The 24404-nt window shown below is 43.5% G+C and overlaps 2 protein-coding genes across 9 annotated transcripts in view; both read left to right on the top strand.

Annotated features, from left to right (window-relative positions):
* The first annotated feature begins 1188 nt into the window (after positions 1-1188).
* PRXL2A (peroxiredoxin like 2A) lies at positions 1189-13191 on the top strand. 4 transcript variants are annotated; one of them, XM_065067671.1, is made up of 6 exons: positions 1189-1315; positions 7371-7550; positions 7916-8007; positions 11354-11494; positions 12406-12570; positions 12708-13191. In XM_065067671.1, the coding sequence occupies exons 2-6, from the start codon at positions 7373-7375 to the stop codon at positions 12804-12806; spliced, it is 675 nt and encodes a 224-aa protein (XP_064923743.1). In that variant the 5' UTR covers positions 1189-1315; positions 7371-7372; the 3' UTR covers positions 12807-13191. The 4 variants fall into 4 exon arrangements, with proteins under 4 accessions (XP_064923743.1, XP_064923742.1, XP_021156606.1 ...); XM_065067670.1 differs by having other exon boundaries at positions 1243-1292; XM_021300931.2 differs by lacking the exon at positions 1189-1315 and adding an exon at positions 1642-2029.
* A 5834-nt stretch (positions 13192-19025) lies between these two features.
* Positions 19026-24404, top strand: part of TSPAN14 (tetraspanin 14) — a 40405-nt gene continuing 35026 nt past the window's right edge. The window contains exon 1 of one of the 5 annotated variants that reach the window (XM_065067675.1): positions 19026-19185. The gene's annotated coding sequence lies outside the window, so the exon portion shown is untranslated. Of the gene's footprint in view, positions 19226-19333; positions 19529-19749; positions 19974-24404 lie in introns of those variants that run through there. The other 4 variants (XM_065067677.1, XM_065067674.1, XM_065067673.1 and 1 more) reach the window with 4 other exon arrangements.

Raw genomic sequence — 24404 nt, 5'->3', positions numbered from 1 at the left:
TTGATTTCTAAAAGCATGTGTATAGATGAAAGCTAATCACAATTTTCGTTAAGAAAACCCAAAATATTTTCCCTGCAACTTCCTGAGACTGTGCCTCTCTGACATGAACTGAGCAACGTTGTGCAATGGAGCTCTTTTGAAGCAGCTGTTCTGTGTGGCTGGCCTGCAGCGGGGTCGCTGTGCTCCCTGGAGAAGATGGCAAGGGCACATGGCGTCGTCTTGTGCTGGAAGGGCTCTGCAGGGTGCCCGAGCAGCCTTCCCAGTGGCACATTGCCTTCAGTTGGATCTGTGCTGTGTCAGAACCACAATGCTGTTGTTGCTTCCAATTAGCAGAGACTTTATTTTGTGGTGAGATCCCCGCCAAATAAAACAAACCAACCAAACAAAAACAAAACAACACAACAAACCCACTTTGCATTGAAGATAAACAGAAACTGCACATTAAGGGATGAACTGAGCAGGTTTAACCATGCTGGCTGGTAGCTCCCAGTTAGGAGAGAGAGAAGAAAGGCCTATTTGGTCTAGTTAAATTTGGGACATGCTGCAAAACCATGTGTCTCAGTCATTTGGAATGTAGACTCTAGGGTACCATTGTAGAGGTTATGTTTGTTCTTCTGAGCTGCTGTTGTGTTACGGGCCAGACTGTGCTGTCATTGCTGTTACCTTTTTGTTTGGTTTTTGGCATTTTAAGTGCCAGGTTAATGGGAGACCTCAGGAAATAGTCTTAAGGTAGTGAAGATGAGTCCTCCTGAGTTTCTGTCTGGAGCAGTGCCTAATGAGCACAAGCAACTGGAGAGCGTGATCACTAACAAATGTTGTGACATGTTACTGACTGGCTTATCTGAGCAAGTATATTCTTGAACGTAATACATCTGTAAGCACTTTAAGTGCCCCATTAATCAGACTACTTGAGTGATAAGCTCACTGCATTATTGGACTTCAGTCGTTATGTTTGGGTTTTTTTGCCTTAAATATATTTAAGCACTGTACCTTCCACATATTTCGTTTCTTCCATGTTTAGCCAGAAGCTAGAAAAATCCAAGTGACAGGAAAATGGGTCCCCGGAGGGAGCATGAAGTTTTTATTTCTTGCAGCCGCTAACGGTGGGGATACTCAGCCCCGGTCGGCACAGCGGCCCCGTTGGACCCAAGGGCGCCCAGCGCTGCCGCCGGTCCCCGCTGCGCGGCGGGCGCGGTGCCCGCGCGGCGCGCACCGGGGCGGCGCCTGCGCGCCGCCCGCCCGCACGTGCCCTGCGGCGGCCGCGGGTCCGGGAGCGGCGGTGCGGCAGCGCGGTGCGGCAGCGCGGTGCGGTGCTGTGAGTGCGGGCGCGGGGCGGCAAGGCGGGAGCGCGGGAGGCGCCGGGAGGGGAGGGGCGCGGGAACCATCGCCGCACCGGCCGCGGGGTCGGGCGGTCCCACAGCGCCTCTGGGCCTGCGTCGCTCTCCCGCTGGCCTGTTGCCCCGGCCCGGCCTGCCCGGCGGCGGCTTTTCTCTCCGTGTCCGCTGGTCTGTTGTGTCCGGGGCGCAGAACGCGCCGGCAGGCTGGCCCTGCCAGTGCCGCGGGCGGGCGGAGCGCGCAGCCGTTACCGACCCCTGGGAGCTGAGGCGGCCGTGCGGGCAGCGGCACCGCCGGGGACAGCGCAGGGCAGGTGCGCCGGGCGCTGCGGCGTGAGGGCTCCTCCCGCCCCGGCTGAGCGGCCGGGACAGCGTTGCGGGGTCTGGAACTCTGCTTGTGCCCGGCCTTGTGATTGAATCTGTTGGTTGATCCCAGCTTTCTTACGTAACTTAAGTTAGTGTAAGTAGGCACAACAGCGTCAGTGAAAGACAAAGAGATTCCCAGCTTTGTTCCTCGTGTCATTCCTAACGCGCTGGTTTGGTTTCGGGTGCGATTGTGCTACTCTGACGTAAGAAGTCACTGAATGCACCTTCAGGCTGCTTGAAGCACCGGTGCAGGGACCTCCCGGCTTCTCTTCCAGAACCACAGGGTCAGTTTCCCCGTCTGACCTGGTTCAGAGCAGACAACAGAAAAGGTAAAATAGGTTGTGGGGAAATTGTTCTCACGTGGGTGTATCGACTGCGACTAATCTATTACAGACCAGTTTATGCATAGAGCCGCCTCTGTGCTCTTGGTTGGAATGGAAGCATGTATTGATTATCTTGTATTTTTGCCTTTAGTAACACATAATTTTGCTGTTAGGAATTGTTTTGCGTGAGGAACGTGAAAGTTAAAATACAAACAAGGTCTAAGAATCCAAAAAAGTGGAAAAATAGTTATTAATTTAAGCCTGAATCTGAAGGAGTCACAGCTGAATTGGAACAGGAGGGACCACTTGCTGCCTAGCGGGTTGCTGTGTTCTTGATGAGCACTGATTTGTGTTACTAGTGGGTCTGTTGGTGCCCCACTTCTTCCCCCACCTTTGGAGATTGCCACAGCCATAGCTGTCCTGCTCTGGATCCCCAGCAGTGAGTTTAGCGTGTAGTATCTTCACGTAAGCATTTTTGCAGTTCTGTGCTCCAGTACTTCCATCTCTGTGGTATATCCACTTTGCTGATTGAGCAGAAATTTTGATTTTTCCCTTGCACAATATCTAGCTGCCTGTTCCCTCTGAATACACCTAGAGAGTTGAAAAACTTCCAAAGGGTTGTGCCAGAGCTCTTTGCTCTCCCTCGCTGAAAAGAAAAGGGTTGTTGAGCCAGTGCATTTCTTTAAAACATTCTCAGAATGGAAGAGATTATTCTGTCTAACAACTGACTTCCTTTCGAAGGAAAGGGGTATGGTTTGCTTGCTTGACACAACCAACTAGAGCCAAGTGCAGAGTTGTACTGAATTCAGTAATGAAACATGCGCTGTCTGAGAACAAAGCTAAAAATATTACTGTTATTCTCAACACAAGGAATTGTTTGTTCCAGGATCTTTACAATGGTGAAAAAAAATCCCTCATCTTGTGAAAAGTCCTTAACATTCATACTGTAAAAAATGTCAGGAGGTTTCTTTGTGCATTGATTTTGGCATTTAAAGGACAAATTAGGTTGGAAGGGACCTCTGAGGTTTCTCCAGTCAAATCCCCACTTAAAGCAGGGTTAAATTTGGAGATTGGTCAGGATGCTCTATTTTGTAATCCTTAATGGTATTTAAAAGCTCATGAAATCCTGACGAGCATGTTGCCAGCTTAATGTGAATTATAAATTTTCTTTATAGGTTTTAGGTTACAAAGATATTTGTAATCATATGACTCATTTCTGGGGGGAATGTCTCATAAAAAATCATCAGCTCAATTTATATTTGGGATATGCAAGTTGTGACAAAGCTCTGAAAGATTTTTAGGCTCAGTACAGAATGTCTTGGAAAAGTTGGGAGTGGGGGAGAAGGGCAGGATAAGCAACAGTTAACACCGTGTTACACTGGGGGTATGTGCTATAGTGCAGGCAGTTTGTGAGAGCGCCCACTGAGCGTTTCCACTTTTGCTCAGCTGTCTTCTTAGGAAAAGTATGTAAGTGAGTCTGTGTGTTACCCTGAGTTTTATTGACAACCTAAAACACGGATTCTCCAGTTTTTTTGACACAGCTGCACTGGGTCCTGTTTACACTGGTAAAATAAATGTTTAAGGATAGCTCTCCTCTTAATGACAATTTTTTGTCTGTTTGTGGGTGGGAGGGAAGTGAGACATCTAGAAAACCATGTTTGAACTGGTCTTGACACAAAGTGAAGACCATCAACGGGCACTTCCAACAGGATTAAGACTAAGCTTGTTTAAATTCTGGTTAGCTGAGTACTGCAAGACCGTAAAACAACTCACTGTTATCTTGGAGATCTCTTGTGGTCACCACAAAACACACAAAAAGATGTTTTTCCCTTTTTCTTTGGCCTCTGCACTCTTTAAAGAGAAGTGTTTGTTCCCTTCTAGAGGTTTTAGCAGAGTTAGGAGCTTGCAGATCTGATAGTTCAGAGAAAATGATGCTCTTTTGTGAAGGGATGTTGCCACTAAAGCAGGTAGCTGAGCATAGAAGCACTGGCTCAATTCACCAGTGCAGCCTCTATACAGAAACTTTTTCTAACATTGTGCATTGTAATGGCTTTTTAATTGTTTCCAGAGCTGTTTGTATTGTGGCGTGCAGCGTGTGTGCAATTAGAAGTAGAATAGGCTGAACCTTAGAGAAAATATTACTTGTAAAAACGCGCAGTTCTACAGAAAAGCACAGTTTAGCATGCAGATCTTTAGCATGCAGATCTTTAGCATGCAGATCAAAGTTCAGCACTGTGTTCCCAGCTTCAGAAAAGCTTTCCGTAATTCCTGTTCACTGTACCCACCCACCCCATGGTGCTCATTTAAAAAAAAAAGAAGTGAATGATTAAGATATCTTTAGGCCAGTCTTGTGGTGGATTGGACAGCTGTTCTTTCGTCACTGCCGCGGGGGGACTGTGGCACGGGTTGCTGAAAGACGCAAGAGCTGGGTCCCAGCTACACGTCCCAAGTTCCAGAGCTGGGCTCCTGCCCAGTCCTGCCCACAGCCACCCGTGGCACAGCCCTTTGGCTTCTCTCCTGCCTGCACTCGCGTCCAGGGAGCTGGCGGTGGCTGATGCTCTGCAGGCTGCATGGGTTCTGGTGAGTGTGAGCACACACATGGAACGGGCTGTGGAATGCACTGTTGTGTCTTCTCCCTGTGGATTATGGTTTATGGGATGCTTTGCTGTATCATCTTATTGTGGATTGCTGTTGGATGTTTAAAAACTCTTAGAGTTTGATCACAAGGCAGTAGTGCTTGTATTTCTAGGTGGGGTGGAGGGTTATGAAGTTATTTTTGAGCTTCAGAGTTCCTTAATAAACAGCAGCTAAAGAGAAAGGAAGCTGCTAGTTGCAAATGCTCAGCTGTTTTCCATTTAGTTTCTTCGCTTGGGGTTCAATGACATAGATGTGGCAGGGCTCAGCCTGTCTTGTTAGCAAATATTTTAATAATCTTGGCTGCTGTTTCCCATATGTATTTTCAAAGGAGCTCACTATGGTGTTTGCTTAGCATAGGAAGAATTTCAGTATTGCTTTGTAGAGCTGCTTCTTCCATTCCCTTATTTATTTAAATAGCAAAAGATTTGCATATTTGAATAGCTTTTTTTGGTCACTGAGTGGAGACCAGAGTCCAATTAAACGAAAAAGGTGTGTTGACTAGGCTTAATGATCTCCTCTCTATCAACTACAACTGAGTGGAAGCTGGCTTTTAGCGACGCTAATAAAAATTAAAAGCCATGTGAGAACTACTCATTAATCAGTTGCCACAAGATTGGCAACATTTTTGTACACAAATTCCACGCTGAAGAGATTACTACTTAGGCTTTACTCCCTGCTCCCCACCTCCCTCCCCTCACCCTCTGGCCCCATAAATAAGAATTAAGAGAAAAACAGTTCTTGGCCAGGCAAGATTCAAGTCCAAAGAACAGCCGGATAACCAAACTCTGGGAGGGAGCAGGGCTATAGCCTTTTGGGTATGCCACAGAGATTTTAAGTCTTAGCACAAAGATGTTGCTGCGCTACAACAATACATTCTGAGTTACAATTTGGTCATTCCAGAGGTTAAGGTCTGAATGGTCTCTGATATGAGTCAGAGGCAGATATCAAAAAAGTGCCATCGCAATATGACTTTATGTATGTAGAGAAAGCAGATACAGTCAAGGAAGGTTTCACTTGGTTAGAAATAAATGGTGAAAGGGGATAGAATCTGTTCTCTTATCTGTGTTATGTTTGTGCGAACTGGCCTTGTTTCCTTCTCTGGATCAAGGATTACTCACGTTTCTAGATACTGTGATACTGTCTTCCTTGAAACCAAGTATGCCCTTAAAAGAACAAAGCAATCTTTTTTCAAAATGTTTCCTAGCTATTTCTGCAGATAAGCAGTTGGTTGTATGTGCTGCTCTGTATTCAGGAGCTAGTTTTAAGGATGGAAAGGGATCTTTTTTCCCAGAAAATTTCAGGCACCATGGCTCTGACACAAAAGTGAGGAGCTACTCCTAGTTCTTACTTTCCGAATTCTGGTAACAGCTAGCTGTGGGGATAAAGATTATGTGTGTCTCTGGCTTATTGCCAGTCCCAGTTCAAAACAGTAATATTTTCCTGTATTTATGAGGGGGAAAAAACCTTTCCCGTACAGAAGTATATACAGACAGCAATGTTTACCAAAACTTTCTATCAGGGAATAGGGTTTTGCAGATGGCTCTGGGAAAAATTTGATTCTCTGTATTGTGTAATACTAAAGTTGGGTGACTGCATGTGTACAGCCCTTTGCAACACAAAACTGTTGTGGTGTAAGTGTACAGTGACTTCTTATACTGCTAAAACTCCAGTGACTCTTGTAGCAGTTATTGCTTGGAGCTGGATCTTGAATTTTGTCCATGAGGCAGGGCTGAGTGTGCTTTCCTGCATCCTCAAAACTGATACTGCCCCACACATGAAACATGTGCAAGGGTCAGGACTGAGGTGTGGGGGAGGTTATGAATGGGTGGTGGTTGAATACAATTGCCACTGAACTACGATCACTGGTAACAACAAGCAGTGTTTGTACTTTAGGACTTGAGCAAGCATATGCAATGGCTTCCATTGCAATGTTATCAGTTCTGAGTGATGGGTGTGAGTGTAAGTTGTTTGCTCCTGATGTCATTTCTGCTTTAGCAAGAGTGGATATTGGTTAAAATACAGAAGGTGCTGTCCAGGGCATGTTCCTAATGTTGGATCGCTGTGTCTAATTAAAATGCTTGCAAGTCCACATATTTCTGTCTGCAGGCATGACTGATAAGCTCCAGTTTTGGCTTGGTGCCTTTGGTTCTAGTGTGCAACTGTAAGGAACAGGAAAGGTTACCAGTTGTGGTGAACCAGATATGGCTTTTTTTTTGGTTTTTTTAAGTCTTCTGTGGTATATTTGTAAAATTGACTGTTTAATATAGATTAGTCGGGAAAAAAACAAAACCAAACAAAATTTAATCTACAAACATGTTTCTTTTGAAAGAAACCACTGTCTTACTGTAATAATTTAAGTTACTGGCTCACGTAGAAGCCATCTTATTAGAGGCTCTTTATTACACACATATACTTCAGTCATCTTTCTCCCCATTGTATCTCAGCACTTTAATCATGAATGCTTTTGTCGATCCAATAGTAGGAAAGGTATGAGTATCTTGTTAATAGTTTTGTTGTGAATGAGTTGCAGAACTGGAGTGTAATCTAGATCTTCTAAAACCCAGTTCTGTACATTAGTAATTATACAGATAATCTCCAGTCAACCCAAAAATATCCATGTGAGCTTTTAGTTGTTGTTTTAATCCAGTTCCTCCTTGTCTGGCATCATTGACGTCCAGTGTTAGAGCTGCTTTCTTCTTTCTCTTTCCAGAAATGTCCTTTCTGCCTGACTTTGGGATCTTCACCATGGGCATGTGGTCTATTGGTCTTGGAGCCATTGGTGCAGCTGTGACAGGGATCGTCCTTGCTAATACTGACTTATTTTTGTCCAAGCCAGAAAAGGCTACATTGGAGTTTTTGGAGGAGATAGACCTGAAATCTTTGGGAACAGGTAAGATTCTGGATGCTTCAGCCCACATTCTGTGATAATTGGGCTTTTATAAGAACCTTTGGAAGGCCAAGGTTGGAAGAGTTTTTCTTAGTCTTTCCTAGTTATAACATGTAATTGAGTGTCCTTGATAGCAGATAATTCTGGTGAGGGAAGAGCAACCAAAACTGATGTTTCTGAACGAAACATGAGACACTTCTAAAAATCAAAGCAGTAATACACTGTTATGCATATAGAATTCTTTTCTGATAGAACTGTATTTGAATGTGGAATTCCCTGCAGTGCTTTGTGTTAGTCCTTAAAGCATTAACCATTATAAACAAGAATGGCCGATATTATTGTTGATGCTGTTTCTCCTCTGTAAACAGAACAAAGAACATTCAAAGCAGGTGAACTATGGAAGAAGAATGGTGCAGTGATCATGGCTGTGCGAAGACCTGGATGATTTTTGTGCAGAGAGGTACTTGCTGGCCTGGGGGATTAATTAGGGAGAATTGAGCTCTTCTTATATATATTCCCTTTAAATAAAGGGCGGGGGTGACTAGGACAGTCATCAGATACGTCCGAAGTATCTGGTCACCAGCTAACAGCATGCTTAGTTTTCTTTGCAGCTGGTTTGTATGGTCTAGGTCCTGAGCATTTTCCTTCTGAAGGCAATGGTTACATTATTTTAACATCTGCCAGGGACCTAGTGCATGGTAATTAGAAAGGGAGATTACACAAAATCCAATTGGTAATGAGTCTTATGAACTAGTTGTATTCCATATGTCTAAAATAAATCTGTGTGAGCCAGATAGTTTCTGGTCAAAAGCAGCCCAAGACTGGGCTGGCAGAAAGCCATCAGATAAAGCTCTTCAGCAAAAAAGAGATGTACGTAAAGGGAGGTCCCTCACTGTTCTGGGTGCTGTACATGAGGCTGAAAGGTAAGGAGCCTGAAGACAAGGAGTTACTGTTTCATAACAAGGTGGGCTGGAAAACAAAATTTGATCCTTAGTCTCCTTGGGTGGAGGTGGGAGGACACACTTAAAATACAATTTGAATGTACCATGTGCTGGGAACAGCCATAATTTGTACCCTGGCCATTATTCTTCCCATAGCTATGGGGAAAAATAGCTATTCTGTTTTTACTCGCTACTGGATAACATGGAGTGATTAACATTGCAGCCACTTATTTAAGGGATCTGCTCCCATCAGTAGTAACTGCTTAAGTATGTGTAGAATTCATGGAAAATTGAAGTATTTTGCGCTCTGAACAGGTGTAGCATAGGTAGGAGGAGAATGTGCTACGTGCCTGGCTCTGCCTTTTGCATGCATTCAGACAGGAATTCTTTTCTTTTTTTTAATGCTGACTTCGTAAGTAGAAATAAAGAGCCCAATTCAAAGAGTTGTGTTGTCTTTTGGGGTTTTTTTTTTGTCTTTTTTTTTTTTTTTTTTTTTTTTTTGTTTGTTTGTTTTTTGTTTGTTTGTTTTTTTTTTCTTTTCCTTTCAGGATAAAAATAAAGGAGAGCGCAATTTAATTTGGTAGTTCTTATTTTTGGTTCGAAACTTCAAATATTTCATAGAGGGAGTCACACTACTGATCAGCTAATTAGGGCAATGAATTGTTTTGTGTTTTCACTGTCAAAGTATTTGAAAAAGCTTTTAAATTGTCTAAATGGAAATTATTTTTTATCGTTGTATACTCAAGGCGTTTTTGTGAGTTGACTCTTGCCTTTCTCCTAAGAGTTCAGTTGCCCTTTACTATGAAGGCTGCTTCTTTCCCCACTGTCACTGACTCTGAGCTGATGGAATGGTTCAATAAAGGTGACTTGCCGTATCTGTTAACCTGCAGGCAGAAGGTTTTTATTTATGTGCAAAAGACAAAATACACTTGCTTCCCACTATCTTATACCTTGGAAGTGATGTTGAACTTTGTCCTTGTTGACACCACCAAGAAGGAACGTATATTTCCCTGGACACAGTGGTGGGGTTGAAAAGTGGCCATTGGACCTCAAATCATGGCCCTGATACCACTGGTGAGGCCGTGCTTCCAATATCCACTGCAAAAGATGTCACAAATCATACTGGAATTATGCCTTTGGATCCTTGAAAACTGAGGCCTGTAGACTTAAGAAATACAGAGTCTTCTATCTATATCATCTGCATCCCAAATCATCAGATTCCTTTCTTGTTATGTAAGATAGATTTTGTGTAACAGGCCTGCACTTGTACATCTCATAGTCTGGATCTGGCCATGAAGTGATCTAGTGCTCCAGTCATGGTGAAGGTGCCTTGGGCTTGCCCAAGATTGTAGGTATCAACTCAAGCAGTCTAAAGTAGAAGAGCCATAGTTGAACTATCAGAGGGGCAAACTGGAATGGGTTTTTGGGTGGAGAGAGAAGTATTCTGCTAGTCTGTGCTTGTCTGCTTTTACAAAAACAGAAAACCAATTTCACAGACTTGATGAAATGGTCACAGCCTCATGGTAAGGCTGTACAGATGTCAAGTGCTGTAACTTGCCCATAAAAATAGACTTCTTTGCTTTCTCTTACTGTATAATTTATATAGCAATATATATATAGCAATAAAGAAAAACAAATTGAGGCTAGTCCCAAGATGCTGCTTCAAGTCCAATCTCTTGAGAATTGTAAAACTTAACTATGCCTTCCTGCTCTCTCCCCTCCCAAAAGCCAAGCAAGGAGACACAAAATAAACCCCACCAAATTGGTTGAAGTGCATTTCTACAAAAGGCTAATCAAGGTTTGATGATATCGCTGCCTCTCCAGAGATAGTGTAAGCGATGGTCCTTTAACTCTCACCGCTCACTACTCAGTGTTTCCATGCAGTGCTGATTCATCCTTTTTCATTTCCTCTGAAGAAGAGTGAAGTAGTGAACTGGAAAGCTGCCCTTACCCTTTCACCTACTGGTGTCTTTCTCTAATATCTTTTCTCCTGTCTGTTCACCCCGTCTGTCTGCTGCTTCATACCCAGTAAATTCTAGATGTCCTGCAAGCCTTTGAGTTCAGATGTTTTGGTGTAGGTGGCTGAGGGTGTTCATGTAAAGCGTGTCCATGTTTTTAAGTGCAGAGTTCTTTGTGGGAGTTTTGTCCAGTGAAAATGACCTTTCTCCATTGAAGGTGAGAAAAAAAAAACATTTTCAGTGTGCACTTGGATCTGTTGGAAACCTCAGAAGTCTCTGTACAAACTGTGGGAGCTGGGATTCCTTCAGCAGAATAAAAAACCCAGCAAATGAGTAGTGACACACCAGAAAAAGCAGTATTGCTTTTAGGATACTGAAGGTATATGAAGAAATTCCCTGATTATTTTCACGGGGGGATGTAGGAAGCAGAGTGCATCTTCATTACTTAACCTGCTTCTTCACAGAGTCTTCGAAATACTTTGCAAAAGGGCTGATAATGATGTGTTACTTACTTGGAAATTCCCGCCTGGGAAAGTTAAGTGATGTGCAGGCAGGTTTTTTTGTTTTTTTTACTGTTCTGTAAATGTTTTAAAATACAGATAAAAAGCACAGGCAAGGTCTGTCTACAGATTGGAGTTAAAAATATGATTTATCCAGGATTTTAATATTTTATCTGGTAAACGCTCAAAAAAGCTCCTTCCTCTGTGCTTAATGAAGAAGATTTTAGGTAGTGTAATGAAGACCAGCCTAGGAGTAGAGCTAGCTTAAATGTCTGATTTACAGGTCCGTTTCTCTTTTGCCCCTCAAGCTAGAATTTACCTATGTTTCTGATGCTCTTGAGCTTCAAGGGGAAGCTTTCCAACCTCCATTTACTGCCTGAAATGTTTGGGTTTTTTTCCTTTCTTAGGAGGCTTCTGAGCTCTCCTCTCTGAAACCTCAGCTGTCCAAGCTGGGCGTCCCTCTCTATGCTGTTGTGAAAGAGAAGATAGGGACCGAAGTGGAGGATTTTCAGCACTATTTCAAAGGAGAAATTTTTCTGGATGAAAAGGTATAGTCAAGTCAGTGTTTTTTGTTTTAAAAACAAGCTTATGAATGTCCTCTTTGAAGAGCTTGTATAAATAATATACTTAGAATGTGGTCTGAATGAAGAAGGATTTAGTAGCATTGTAGTTTAAGAAGTTAATTAGCTTTGCTTTTCTATATATATATATCCTGCTCAGCTTACAAACTGCTATTCATTGATAACATGCTCTTGTAGGATTATTCCTTCCTTCCCCTTTAACAGGTAAACAGTATGGCCTATTGATATTTATTGCTTCTTCCACTGGCTGTGTGACTTGCTGATGTGTTTGATGTATGGATCAAGGTCTGAAGGTGACAGACATGATTAATTCAAGAGATACAGGCCACATTGCAGTGACGTGCCTGTCTCAGTGCACTGGCCCATGCTGTATTGCCAGTCTCATGTACTGCAAAACCACAGCCCTGCTTACTCCTTCTTAGCCCAGAAGGCACATTAAGAAATCATTTGGCTTTGGAAGGAAAAAGAGTATGTGATACTCAAAATCAACTAGAAGATACCTTTATTTTCTGTTCCCAGTCTGCCGGTGTGAAAGAATTAGACTCATTATTTAAAAAAAAAAAAGAAAAACAACCAAAGACAAAAACCAAACGACGACACCATAAAACAAAAGCAAACCAAACCAACAAAACAAAAAAGAAACAGATGGCTAATAAAAGTCTCAGGACTTGGTACCACTGTTACCTCTTTACCAGCATCTTTATTGCCATACTTCAAAAATAAGAAAAAAAAATATGTTTTTCACAAAACACTCTTGTTGTCAGCAATAGAGATGTACATGTATGTGGGGCTTAAATACCTCTGGATTTCCTGAAATTCATTTGGGAGTAAAAGTCCTTTTCACTTTGTTTGCTGAGGTATTTTCTGTTTCCCTGTAGAAAGGCTTCTATGGTCCACACAGACGAAAGATGATGTTGTCAGGCTTCTTCCGCTTTGGAGTCTGGCAAAATTTCTTCCGTGCTTGGAAAAATGGATATAGTGGTAACCTGGAAGGAGAAGGATTCACCTTGGGAGGAGTGTTTGTGATTGGGGCAGGAAGACAGGTACTGCAGGCCATCTAGGAGGCTTTCATGTCTCCTGTGAGACCAAAAGTTTATTTTCTGAAATTGTTTAGTTGCGGGTCAGTTCAGCTCCCATAGGGAGACTAATGTATGAACTTATCTCTTGTGTCTTTGACTAGGGTGTTTTATTGGAACATCGTGAGAAAGAATTTGGAGACAAAGTCAGCCTTCCGTCTGTCCTCGAAGCTGCTGAGAAGATAAAACCACAAGCTTCATAAGAAGAAAAATAGTTGCACGTGTTTCTGATCACAGCTTGAAATGTAGAATGCCTCTGTTTCTTGAATGTGCAGTTTAATTGCTTCTTAACTATTTGGTCGTCAATGCAGAGGAAACATTCTCTGTTCAAACATAGAAAATGATGAAAATCCTCCTGGACATTGTTTTGTTGCTTTGCACCTTTCAGGTGGTCAGGATTTCAACTGCTCTTTTGTGTCTGACTGTATTAATGAAAGGCTGGGTCTAAAGTCTGACCTAGCCTAGATGTTTTCAGTCAGAGACAGCCAGTTGAAAACCTGTCTACCTAGGGGAGCAAAACTCTGCCAAGGCTGTAGTATAGGGTACCAGCTGAGGTTTTGAAGGATAATAAATCTTTGTGTAAATGAAGGGCCTTTGCTTTTTACTTTATCATTACCATGTAAAAACATCTGTGTTTCTAGAAGACTAAATCCTGTCAGTCTTAGATTCTGCATTCAAGATGTGCCACTCTATCTACCCAGTAAGTTTCTCGTTAGTTAACTACTGCCTCTAGATTTCCCAGCTCTTTGTGTGACTACCTGCAAGAAAGATTGAAAACATCTAATGTTCACTTCGGAAAAAAATTGTGGCTTCAGGGCAAGTTCCTTCTTGTGGTTAAGATTCTAAAAAAAAGGGAACAATATCAGATGGAAGATTAGGTAGAGTTTCCATCCTGTCTTGAGTTCTGCAGCAGAATGGCTGGGCTCTTATTCCTAAAAGTAGATGTAGCGTTGCATAATATGATCCATGAGAGCCAGTACCATACACAGCCATATATATGTACATAAACTGATACAGGAACAGGTAGCATGAATAATTTTCCAAATGTGCTGATGTTTCAAAGTCTAAAAGAAATTTTAACATTGCGCTTCAAGAGGATTATCAAGTTTTGCGTATCCTTCATTAGCTGGTGTGTATAGAAGGCTTGGAAACTTTGGAAAGACATGCAGGCTAGAACACAGTAAGCTACCAAAAGCATTAAAGGGAAGGATTGTTGTTCTGCTTTCTTCTGACCTTAAAATTAATTAAACCTTCATGTATTGTCAGGCTGTTTTTCACAGTTCCTTGAAACAACACTAGCAGTGAGGATTTTGAGTGATTCAGATGTTCACCAAGATGTTTCATTTGAAAACTAAATGGAAATTGGGATCGCGTATGCTACTATCAGCTGAAATTTCTGTTTGGCTGGTTTGGAGGATGGAGGAAGGAACAGGAGTTTGGAGAGTACAGCAGCAAAAACTCTATAGCAAATTGACTGCCTGATGCAGATTTTCTCTATAGAGGCTCTCCTAGGAGCGATGGACAGATGCAGAGAACCGTGTATTGTCTCTGTCTGTGTTCTGAGCTGCCTGGGGAAGTCTGTCCGTAAGATGGTGTCAAAAAGCTCTTGAGTACTCAAAAACATGAGATGACTGACTGGAGGTGGGCTCCCCAGAATGGCATCCAGCACAGCCAGACAGCTGCCAAGAGTTTGCTGCATGATATGAAGAATTGTGCCTTAGGGCTTTTTGTCCTGAGCTTTACTACTGAAAAGAAGTGCCTGTATCTTGAGTGCTTGCGTGACACAAGGCACCTAAAACTCCTACAGACCTGCAAAGTTGAAAGCCTTGTGTAAGTGGTCACTTGTCTGCAGTAGGCGTATTGTTATTTCAGAGTGCAAGTGGTAGGAAACACAAAAGAGTTGCTAAAAGAAGTGGACGTGAGCTACAGTTTCTTATAGTTGCAAGATGCTATTAATTACAAAGTTATTTCTTAGGAAGAGAATTCTAGATCATGGCACCTGAAGACTTTTTTGACGATTCTTTCCAGTAGGAACTGGAAAGCTTTGCCATTTACAGAGGACAGATCTTGCACAGAGACAGGCAAAGAAGGTACTGATCTTATACATGGATTTTAGGCCTTGTTCCAAGGGCTGTTTATGCATTTCACATAAACATGAAATGTAAAAGGCATAAACAGTCCTTGGAGAATGGGGTGGAAGCCAGATAAATTCCAAGAAGATAAAGTGAAGTGCCTTTAGAACCTGCTAAATCTGGAGAGCATCTACTTACAATTTTGTGTACATGCAGTTGAATTCCACCCACTCCAACAGACCTGGCCTTTCGGTGGGACAGCAGAAGGTCCTAGATGATAAGGATGCCACAGAGTAGCAGCCCTGCTGTTTAGCTCACCCAGAGGGACTGTGTTCTGTGATCTTGGAAGTGGAAACAGGAAAACATCATGTCCAGCATTTAGAATGTTTAGCTGGAGTATAATGGCTGTTAAACATTCAAATCACTAATGCTACAACATGATGAAATGCTCCTTTAGTGTAGAAACATTTTTAGAAAGACCCATCAAGTCCTTTTGAGGGTGTTTATTAAAATACTTACAGACACTGAAAATTCTCTGCTGTGTCAGCTTCAGCAAAGGGACATGTACATTAACCTCGGCCTCGGAGTGTGTTTTCCTGCTGTTCACAGTGGTAGTTCCCATAAACAACCAGTGGGACAGTGTACTTCTAGATTTGAAAGTTATGTATGCTTACCCACATTTCAAAGTTTTCTAACTCCATCTTTCAGAGATCAAGTCAAAATTTGGAGCCACAAAAGGTCCAAATGATATGTCAAAATATTCTGAATAATTATTATTGATAAATCTGATTATTTTTTTAAAGCCAGCCTTGAGATTATTTGGAGTTGACTCATTCTTTCTAAACTCCATGTTGACAAAACACAAATAGAGAGGATAAAATATATGCAGTGCCATGGAGCTAGGAACAGTTAATGGGAATTGGAAATGGGCAGTCTTGAAGAAATAAAAACGACAGCAAAATAGTAAAGGAGGAACAAATTAATTCTAAGTGAATTTCTAATGCTGGAGACTGCAAGGTCTGATTATCTGGTTTAAAAAAATGTTTAAATGTAGAATGTTCATGGAAAAAAACTCTTTCATAGTTGTTTTGTTGTACCAACAGCTACCTCTGCTGGCCCAGTTCCTTATAAGCATTTAATCTTTTTTCTAACACAAAATGTAGACAAAAATCTAAATCTCTTCTCAGTGTGTCAAATTTCATGTCACAGTTCAACACTCAGATGGTTACTGGAAACTCTTTTATGTATTTTTTTAAATTCTGGGCTTGAGCAGCAAAACTCCCCTGCAGTGATTTCTCTTCAATCAACTCTCCCTTGTTTGTAAGCCTGTTTATGGTGTTTTGTTTTTTTTAGTACAAAACCAGGGTTAATAGAAAAAAATTAAGAAGGAAAATGCTGTGAAGTCAATGGGGTAGGTGTGATATAACAAGGTGCTTTTTACTTGAACTTTTAAAAATACCAATGACATTTCTTACCTGCGGTGCTCCTTTAAAACCACTAGAAAGATGGTCTGCCTCAGAGGGCGTTCTCTGTTTTTTTTCCTGTTCTGCATTTGTGCTGCCCCGTGTGGGTTTTCCGTTCCCACGCCTGCCAAGCCGCCAGCAGTTGGTGCCATTTGCAAATGTCCACAGAGACAAGGGTGCCCAGGCATCCCTGCCGTTTTCTGATGCGTTTCCTGTAATGCACCGTGGCAGAAAGAAAGAGCGAATTTCTTTTTCTCTCTGAACCGCTGGATGTCACTGCAGCCCCAGCCGAAATGAAGGACAGGCGCAAACCCGTTTTTTTTCCTGCAGTAAAAGATTTGCATAACAAAGATGCCAGGGAGAGACCACTGTAGATTCCCATTAGTCTAGAAGAAAGCTGTTAGAAATTACTGCTGCCATCTTTTTACTTGGGCGGACAAAACGTCCTTTTTAAAATAAGAAACTTAAAGGAAGGACGGTCTGTGTTCAATGATAGAGTCTGTGGTATACTGATATTTCTAAATGAGTGTAGAGGGAATAAATTATTAACACACTTGATGTAATCCTTACTAATGTCTTATTGTTTAGTAATATATCTTTTAGATACTGCCAGTGCCTGAGTGGCTTCCCTTATCCTGCAGACTTGGGCCCCGGGCTGCTGCAGCAGAGCCAGAGCAGATGGGGGTAACAGCCCTTTGGTAACTGCACGGGGGGCTGGTGAGATGGACAAAATACTGTAGAAACATAACGGATACAGCTAAATCACTGTTTTGGTCTAATGCACTCTAATTTTATTTAATGGTTCCATCCTAATTTCTTCTTCTAATTGATCCTGAAAAAGTTATCCAGGTTTTCTCTAAAATATTTCTACTTTCTTTTTGGTCCAGCTACTGATTTCTTAGGATTTGAAGTCTCTCAGTAGCTTCTGTGGGCTTTTTTTCCTTGCCCAGTCCCGTCTCCCTTTACCTTATAAGTATCAAAACCACATGGTAAATCCAACTTTGATTTCCAGAAACTTCCCTGCATAAATACAAATTTCTTCCACTGAAAAGTTGTGTTTGATGATAATGTTAACACTAAACAGATAGGGTGGAATTGGTCATGACATTTTCCACCAGCTACTGCTCATAATGGATCACTCATTAATTTCAGGAAATGTTTTGTAGTTGTCAGAGGAAACAGCATTGACAAACATCAGCCTGCACGAGTTCACTAAAAATTCAGATTTTTCCATTTTCATTCCTGCAGTATTGCTGCACCCTTTTACTGCTGTAAAACTGGCTGTCTTTTAAAAGCCTTCCAATTTGCCCTAGCACTTAGTTAATGTTTCTGTGATGGATGAGATTTTTACCTTAATTTTCTTGGCAACACAGTGAAGCACACAGAACAGAGATAATGTCAAAGGCAAATAAATGGGACATAGAGAGTCTGTTTGAACTATTTCCATGCTAATAGGGAACACGGTCAATTCAACTGCTCTGCAAACTGCTAACACTAACCATTTTACAAGACTATTTTAAATTGCAAGAGAATGTTATTTTACTGCAGAATGCCCTTCCTAATTCCACAGTCCTTACATCCCGAAGCTCCTGAATTTCCCTGAAATTTCCCATTTCACCTGGTGAATCTCAGCATTTACTATTGCACTCCCCATCTTCCCATCTCTTAGAGAAGCAGCACACTGGCGCTTTCTGCCTCGGCTCTGGACTTTCTGGAGATGTGACTCATTTCTGTAAAAGATTACTTCAGTACTTCTGAGTTGGAGAAAGGATCTCTTCTAGTTCTTTCTACCACCTGATAATCCCATGGCCTTTCCTATTGCCCCTTCCTCTCTTAGATCCTCCCTAAAATTCAGGTGATTCTTGTTCTAGCAGCTTCTTTCAGCTTTAACAATTTAACTTTACTTTGGTTTCTAAAAAGCCTCGAGCAAGCTCAGGGAAGCCTGACAACCCCTGGCTTTAAAAAAAAAAAAAGAAAAAAGAAAAAAAACCCAACCATGTCTTTGAAGAACGGCATGTATGGGATGAGAAGGAATCCTGATAACATGACCAGCAGGTGGGTAACGCACTGGTGTCTATCCTCTTTCTCTGACTTCAGACGGGTGTGGGTGAGGGGAACTGTGCATTTATGCCATATGAATTCTAGCATGGTTGCAGTTGTCAGCCTTGACCTAGTGCAGAATTATCACACAAAAGAAGCACTTAGCTCACTCTGTTTAACTGCTCAACTGTTCCTTTCACCGTTTAGCCAAACGCTCGGTGGGGTTGTTGCCATCTTTGTGAGTGGTGCTTGCTCCTGATCTAGGAGGAATAAGGAAGCCACCAAAGTCCAAGCCCTGGAGCATGTGATGGAAATACAGAGAATATGAGGCCTGTAATAATGCTGCTGGTGTTGAACCACCTTCCTTAGTTTTGATTTCCTGTGCACAAATGTATCATCACGGTTAGTGAAGCACCAAAGCAAATAGTTTTGCTCTATATATGAGGAAGAGAATGAAGATGACCGAAGTGTTTTCCTGTGTCAAGGCAGATCATATAAGGTATGGAAAGGAGGGAACAGAAGCGGTGCACGGCAGTTAGAAGCTAAGCTAGACACTGGGGTACAAAGAGCTACTGCTGAGGAAAGCTTTGGTTTCCTGTCCACGTCCTTATCGCTGTTATTCAGCATACATGCCCCGCCCGCTTCCCGAAATACTCGTACAGTGAGCCTTATCTGCTTTCGATCTACGCACCAGAAAGGCAGGAACACCTTTCTGCCGTAATTTCGGAGAACGGGGAGGCCAAGATGCAAAACTTTGATGGGTCCAGCCAAGCGGCGGGAAAGGACGGTCCCCAGGAGCCCGTCTCAGGGCAGGTCTCAGCTCGGCGAGCCGCCGGTGGTGGTGGGGAGGGCATTTCCGCACCGGCCAGGCGATGATGCCGCAGGTGTGAGCTATCACTTGCTCTCCATACGGGTTTAAAAAGCGCGGGTCAGCCCCTCCTTCCTCTCCCACCTCAAAACAGATTTGAAAGCCCTGGGACGCCTGAAGACTCAAAACACTCCTCGGGGTAATTTTATTTATTTTCCTTTCACCTTCTGGCTTTCCAGGTAAAACTCAATTTTGCCTTCAATATTACCCCCAAAAGTGCTGTCCCTGGCACGCTGGTTCTCGCCCCGAAAGCCCCGGCGCGGGGAGGACGCGCCGCCGAGGGGCCGGGCCCGCCGCGGGGCAGGCCGGGCCGGGCCGGCTTTCCCAGCCGCTTCCGCGGCGCGGGGGACGCGGCCATCTCGACCAGAAAACTAGACTGAAATACCACAGCTGAGAGCCTTTCCGAACGGGAGAGGTCTGCCTCCAGCCGAGCTGCCAAGCGGGCTGCGGAGGGTCGCCCGCTGGGAAGGGGCGGTGGGAAGGTGAGGGGCGGCCGTTCCCGCCGCTGGGGCGGGGCGGGGGCCGCCGGCTCTCGCAGGCTCCACCCGGCCTCGGAGGTCCCCGGGGGACACGGGTGGGGGTCACAACAGGCGAAGCCTCCCGGGGCCCCGCAGAGCGCGGCAGGCCTCCTGCGCCTGCCCTTTGTGTGGAGCACGATTGCGTGCGGGGAGCGGGCGTGGCCGGAGGGACGGGCGTGCATTTCCGCGCTGCCTCGGCCCCCAGCGGGAGCACGGCGGCGGTGGCGGGTCGGTGGAGCGGGAGCCTGGGAGCTGGTGAGCGGCCGTGCTGAGGCGGAGGAGGCCCGGGAGCGCCGCCGAGCCATGTCCATGGACTAGCCGAGGCAGCGCAGGGATCCCCGAGTACGCCGGCCGCTGCCTCGCCCTCCTCCCAACTTGGCGAAACTTGGCGAGCAGGCTGCTGCCCCCGGTGAGTCTCCGCCGGCCCGGGCATCCCTCACGGCCGTCTGCCTCGGGGGTCGTGCGGTGTCCCCGCCATACGGAATGCCCCTTTTCCCCCCCAGCTTTAAGCGCCAGAATATTGACCTCCCCAGGAGAACGGCTCGTCCCTGCACATCCCCTCCAGCTGTTGAACCGGGTGGGAGCGAGCGCTGTCCGGCTGCCGTCCCTCAGGGCGCGTAGGCTCCCAGGCTGCGTGAGCTTCCCGAAACGCGGGGCCATGGCGAGCCGCTGCCATTGTCCTTGGCCATTAAAGGAAGCCGGGGAGGCCGGGCGAGGTTTCCTTTGGGAGTTCATGCAAAGTTGGTTCGTTGGGTGAGGTGCCACAAGGAAAAAATACTTTTTTTTTTTTTTTTTTTTTTTCTTTAGAAAAAGGCGTTTCGGGGTGCTGCAGCCGCAGGGCGGCGTTTGGCTGCTCCTTGCTCCGCTGTAGCACCGGTTGCTCCAGCCCCTGCCCTCAGTCCAGGCGTTGCTGTTGGCAGAAGCAACTTCCCTGTGTGTGTGCGAGGATCGAGGCCTGGGACTTTTTGTTTTTATTATTTTAATTGCTTGTAACGTGTGTTAGCGAGGGAGCTCTCTGACACCCTGCCGAAGCGGAGGCCATGCTGCTCTTGATGCGTGTTTCTGCTCCTGTGGGGTCCTGGGGTGGGTGTTTGCATCATTGACACATCACCACTTCCCGTTGGGTCATGTACCTTTTACCTGGTTGTCTGTGTAGTTTCAGGTGAATCTTTTATTTCTGGTCGGTGACTGCTACAGAGCAGTGCTGACAAGCTGCTGCATGGAGGCCCTATGAGGAGAGTTCAAGTAAAATGCATTATGCATGGTTCAAGTGGCAAACGTGTGGGGTTGTTGTTGGTTTTTGTGTTTGTTTTTTTTTTTTTTTTTTTTTCCTCTTTGTGATTTTTTTTTAAGGAAGGGACTAGCCCTTCTGTATTTCTAGGGAGAAGGTTTAAGCTAAGCTGGAAAAGTCTTGGTATTATGCAGGACCCATGGTGCTGTTCTTGTCTAACTTCCGTACTGGCTTTTTTTGTGTGTGTCTGTAGAACAAGCCAGTTTTACACTTGCAGAATATCTGCATAAGACTGTTAAGCATATGTCTGACTTTATCTCACACACTCGATGTAGACTTAGTGGTTTCATTTCGAGCCTTTCTGAATAAACAAATCACTGTAAAAATAAGTTACTCGTGTTGGGTTTTCCTTTCCTTAGCAGGTCATCAAAGGTGGTGGTGGAGGGCAGGATATTTTATGATAACTGGCAGAGTAGGATTTTTTTTATTTTTTTTTTTTTTTAAATAAAAACATAAAGCTTGTGACCTGGAGCTCCGGCTTAAATACTCCAGCTCCTAGAGAATGGAAGTACAAGGTATATCTTGTTCATAAATATTCTGTGAGGTGACAATCTTCTCTCTGGCTGTCTCCATCAGTGAGTTAGGCATCAGTACTCATGTGCTCTTACGACTTCCTGAGCCACTTTATAGTTACAATAAATGTGTGAAACTTTAAATGCTTGGGTGTGGATGAGTGTATATTTGGCATATGGATATATCCCACTATCTGCTTGATGGAGGCATTGTGTGAGAAGAGAAGGGGTCAGGTGGGACTTCTAGTCACTGGTGTGAAGGAGGAATGAGCTGGGGGGGAGATTACTTTGCAGTTTTTGGTTGTGTTTTTTAAACAAATCAAATAAATACACTTGTCAAAATGGTGTTCTTTATCCTCTGGCTAATGACACTTGAAGAAGGTACTTTTAGGTGATATACTTTTTAGCTCTGTTTTTGCAGGGTGGGGAAGGATGAACATAGTGATGTTGCTTGTCCTTAATTTCATGTTCAAAATTACAATGCCACTGGAACAGCAGTTTTCAGAAATAGCTTTCTGAAAGTTTGGAAATGCATTTATGATAGTGTTGAAAAACGATGTGCAAGTTTGTTTTGCGGGTGACTTTTTGCTTTATTTTTATTGACCTTGCTCATAGATGGATGAAACCTTGCTAAAGGTAAGGCTTAGAACTAAATCAAAATCACTGGAAGTTGCTCTTCTCTGTTGTTTGCTTTGTGTGATTATTATTTAGTGTAAGTTGATCCAGTTAGTTCTCTTTGTAGCTTCCTTTGTGTAAAAGCGTTGTTTTCACTCCCCAGGTAAGATGACCAGATAGAAGCATCACACTTGAGTCTTGAGTCTTGTTCTTGTCTGTGGGCATAGGCTTTGCCTGGCATTTAGTGCATTGCAGAATAATTTGGTTTACGCTGTTTTCCTGTTTAAAGTCTCTTTCCTCTCTTCCCTCCCCCCTTGTGGGATGGGTTGGAGGGGCGTAGGTGCAGAAAAGAAAGGAAAAAAAATATATTTTGTGAGCACTGTGTTAGAAGCAATGGCTGTGCAAGAGCTTTCATGTAGGTAACGTACCTGACAGGACTGAAATTGGGTATGTTCTGGGCTACCTTTTGCTGGATTTAGGCCTTGGAGTACTTAATGAAAGGATCATAAAAAGCTCTTGCTCTAAGTCCTGAAATGCAGTCTAATTGGGGCACTTTCTGTGGTATTGAAGATGTGACTTTTTTTCTCTTAAATATAGCAAGAAAATTGTTGACATGATGTGTTATGAATTTGATCATGTGTGGGATGTCAATGTCTAGATAATCCGGATGAAGAAGTTTAAATTGTAGATTAACTTCTAATGAAACAACTGAAGAGTAAGTTTTTTGATCCCCTATAGGTTGTTTTGTCTTGAGGCTGACCTCGGAGTTTCTTAGGGGGTAGTTATACTTAATTGATGAAGATTTGATGTGTGGCTACCAGTTGGCCATTACCTGTAAATGGATGTTTGGGGTAAAAAGGGGTAGGGGGGGAGTTTTTCTCCTGACAAGCTCCTCCAATTAATGCTCAGTCTTCTATCACATTTCTCATCATGTATTAGGTGTGCCACAGTTTGAACACTGCTGAGTGTGAATAAATTAAACTCTGTTCTAATCTCACTGTGTTAAATTGGAAATGTTATTGAGGTGTGTGCGAGCGGAAATGGACTTCATAGAGCTATTTTCAAAACTGTTCCTATGGATTGTCCCTTTCTGTAATTTTCTGCTTTTGCAAAAACAAATGCCGCTTGGGTTGGGTGTGGAGAAATATGTGGGTTTCAGACACCAGACAAAGGAGACGCTTAATGCCTCACATGTGAGTCGAGAATGTCTTTACTTGTGGGCTTTTTGTGCCATGCTGCTTTGCACTGTGGCTTCCTGGGTCAGAACTTCCTGTTTCTGGTAGAACAGACTTTTGTACTTTGGCATCTGTGATGCATTTCCAAAGCTAACAGACTGCAATTCGCAAAATCCATGAACATGCCACAGTTCTCATGTTGTTTCAAGCCCTTTCACTGAAGTAACTAAGATCAAGTATATTGAATCCTCAAACAAGAGTTTTCTCTACTTCTGAGTAAATGTTGCAGGCTGTTGCTAAAGGGGAATTAAGAAATGGTCCTTGTGCAGGTGGCTTCTGATTGTATGTCCAAAGGATGGTCACGTGTCTTCCCCGCTACTATTACACAGTCCTAAAATCGATGGCTCTCCTGGAACTGTGGTGTTGGGAGCTTGTGTGAGGGCACTGATGGGCAGCTTGGGCAGGAACCGGATCCTTTGCCTTGACCCTCTGGCTCATGCTCAGTCTAAAACATCTGATAAAGGAAAGGCTAAGAATGATGTCAGAGATGATCAGACTCAAGCTCATCAGGCTTAGATACATGGGAGTTTTAAAGTATAATAGTTTGAGTCCCCCCCAGAAAGGCTGAGATCTGATTTTTAATCTAGCAGTAAAAAAAAGAGGGTAAAAAACTGAAGCCTCTAGATTCAGGTGACTTCATTTTGAAAACAGCCACAATTTAATTACTTAAACACAGTTGAATGTCTTGTACTTAATTTTTTTTTGCATTGTAAAGCAGCTTCTCTTTATCCTGGATGACTAAACAAAACCTGTTTTCAATATGGTCAGTGAGCTGAAAAATCATTGTTAGGTAAATTTGCCTGTTTAGTCATATCACAGGTGAGGGTTACAGCAAAGAATTTAACCTGCAGAAAATGGTGGCTGCCAAATACTGACAGAATAAGAAATTAATTTTCTTGTTCAGAGTGCACCTTGACCCTTTTGGAAGGGGAGACCAGCACTTGTTCTTCAGTGCTTCCTGTCTCTGTTGCTTTTTGGGAACAAAGCAACAGTATTTTATCCCTTTCCTTGTAGTAAAGCTTGTGCATGAAATGTGTAAGTGAATGAATTTCTATTCTTATTCGGAGTGCCTCCTTGCACGTGTTTCATCTGAGAGCTGTTTTAGTGTCCTTGTCTTTAGAATCTGTGCAAAAGCTGAAAATCTTAGGGCTGTCTTCATCTTTAATCTGAACCTGAATGTAAAGGGC

The sequence above is a fragment of the Columba livia genome, chromosome 6 (genome assembly GCF_036013475.1).
Source record: "Columba livia isolate bColLiv1 breed racing homer chromosome 6, bColLiv1.pat.W.v2, whole genome shotgun sequence".
Lineage (NCBI taxonomy): Eukaryota > Metazoa > Chordata > Aves > Columbiformes > Columbidae > Columba > Columba livia.
Note: the sequence above shows the minus strand (reverse complement) of the source record. Positions and strands in the feature narration are given on the sequence as shown.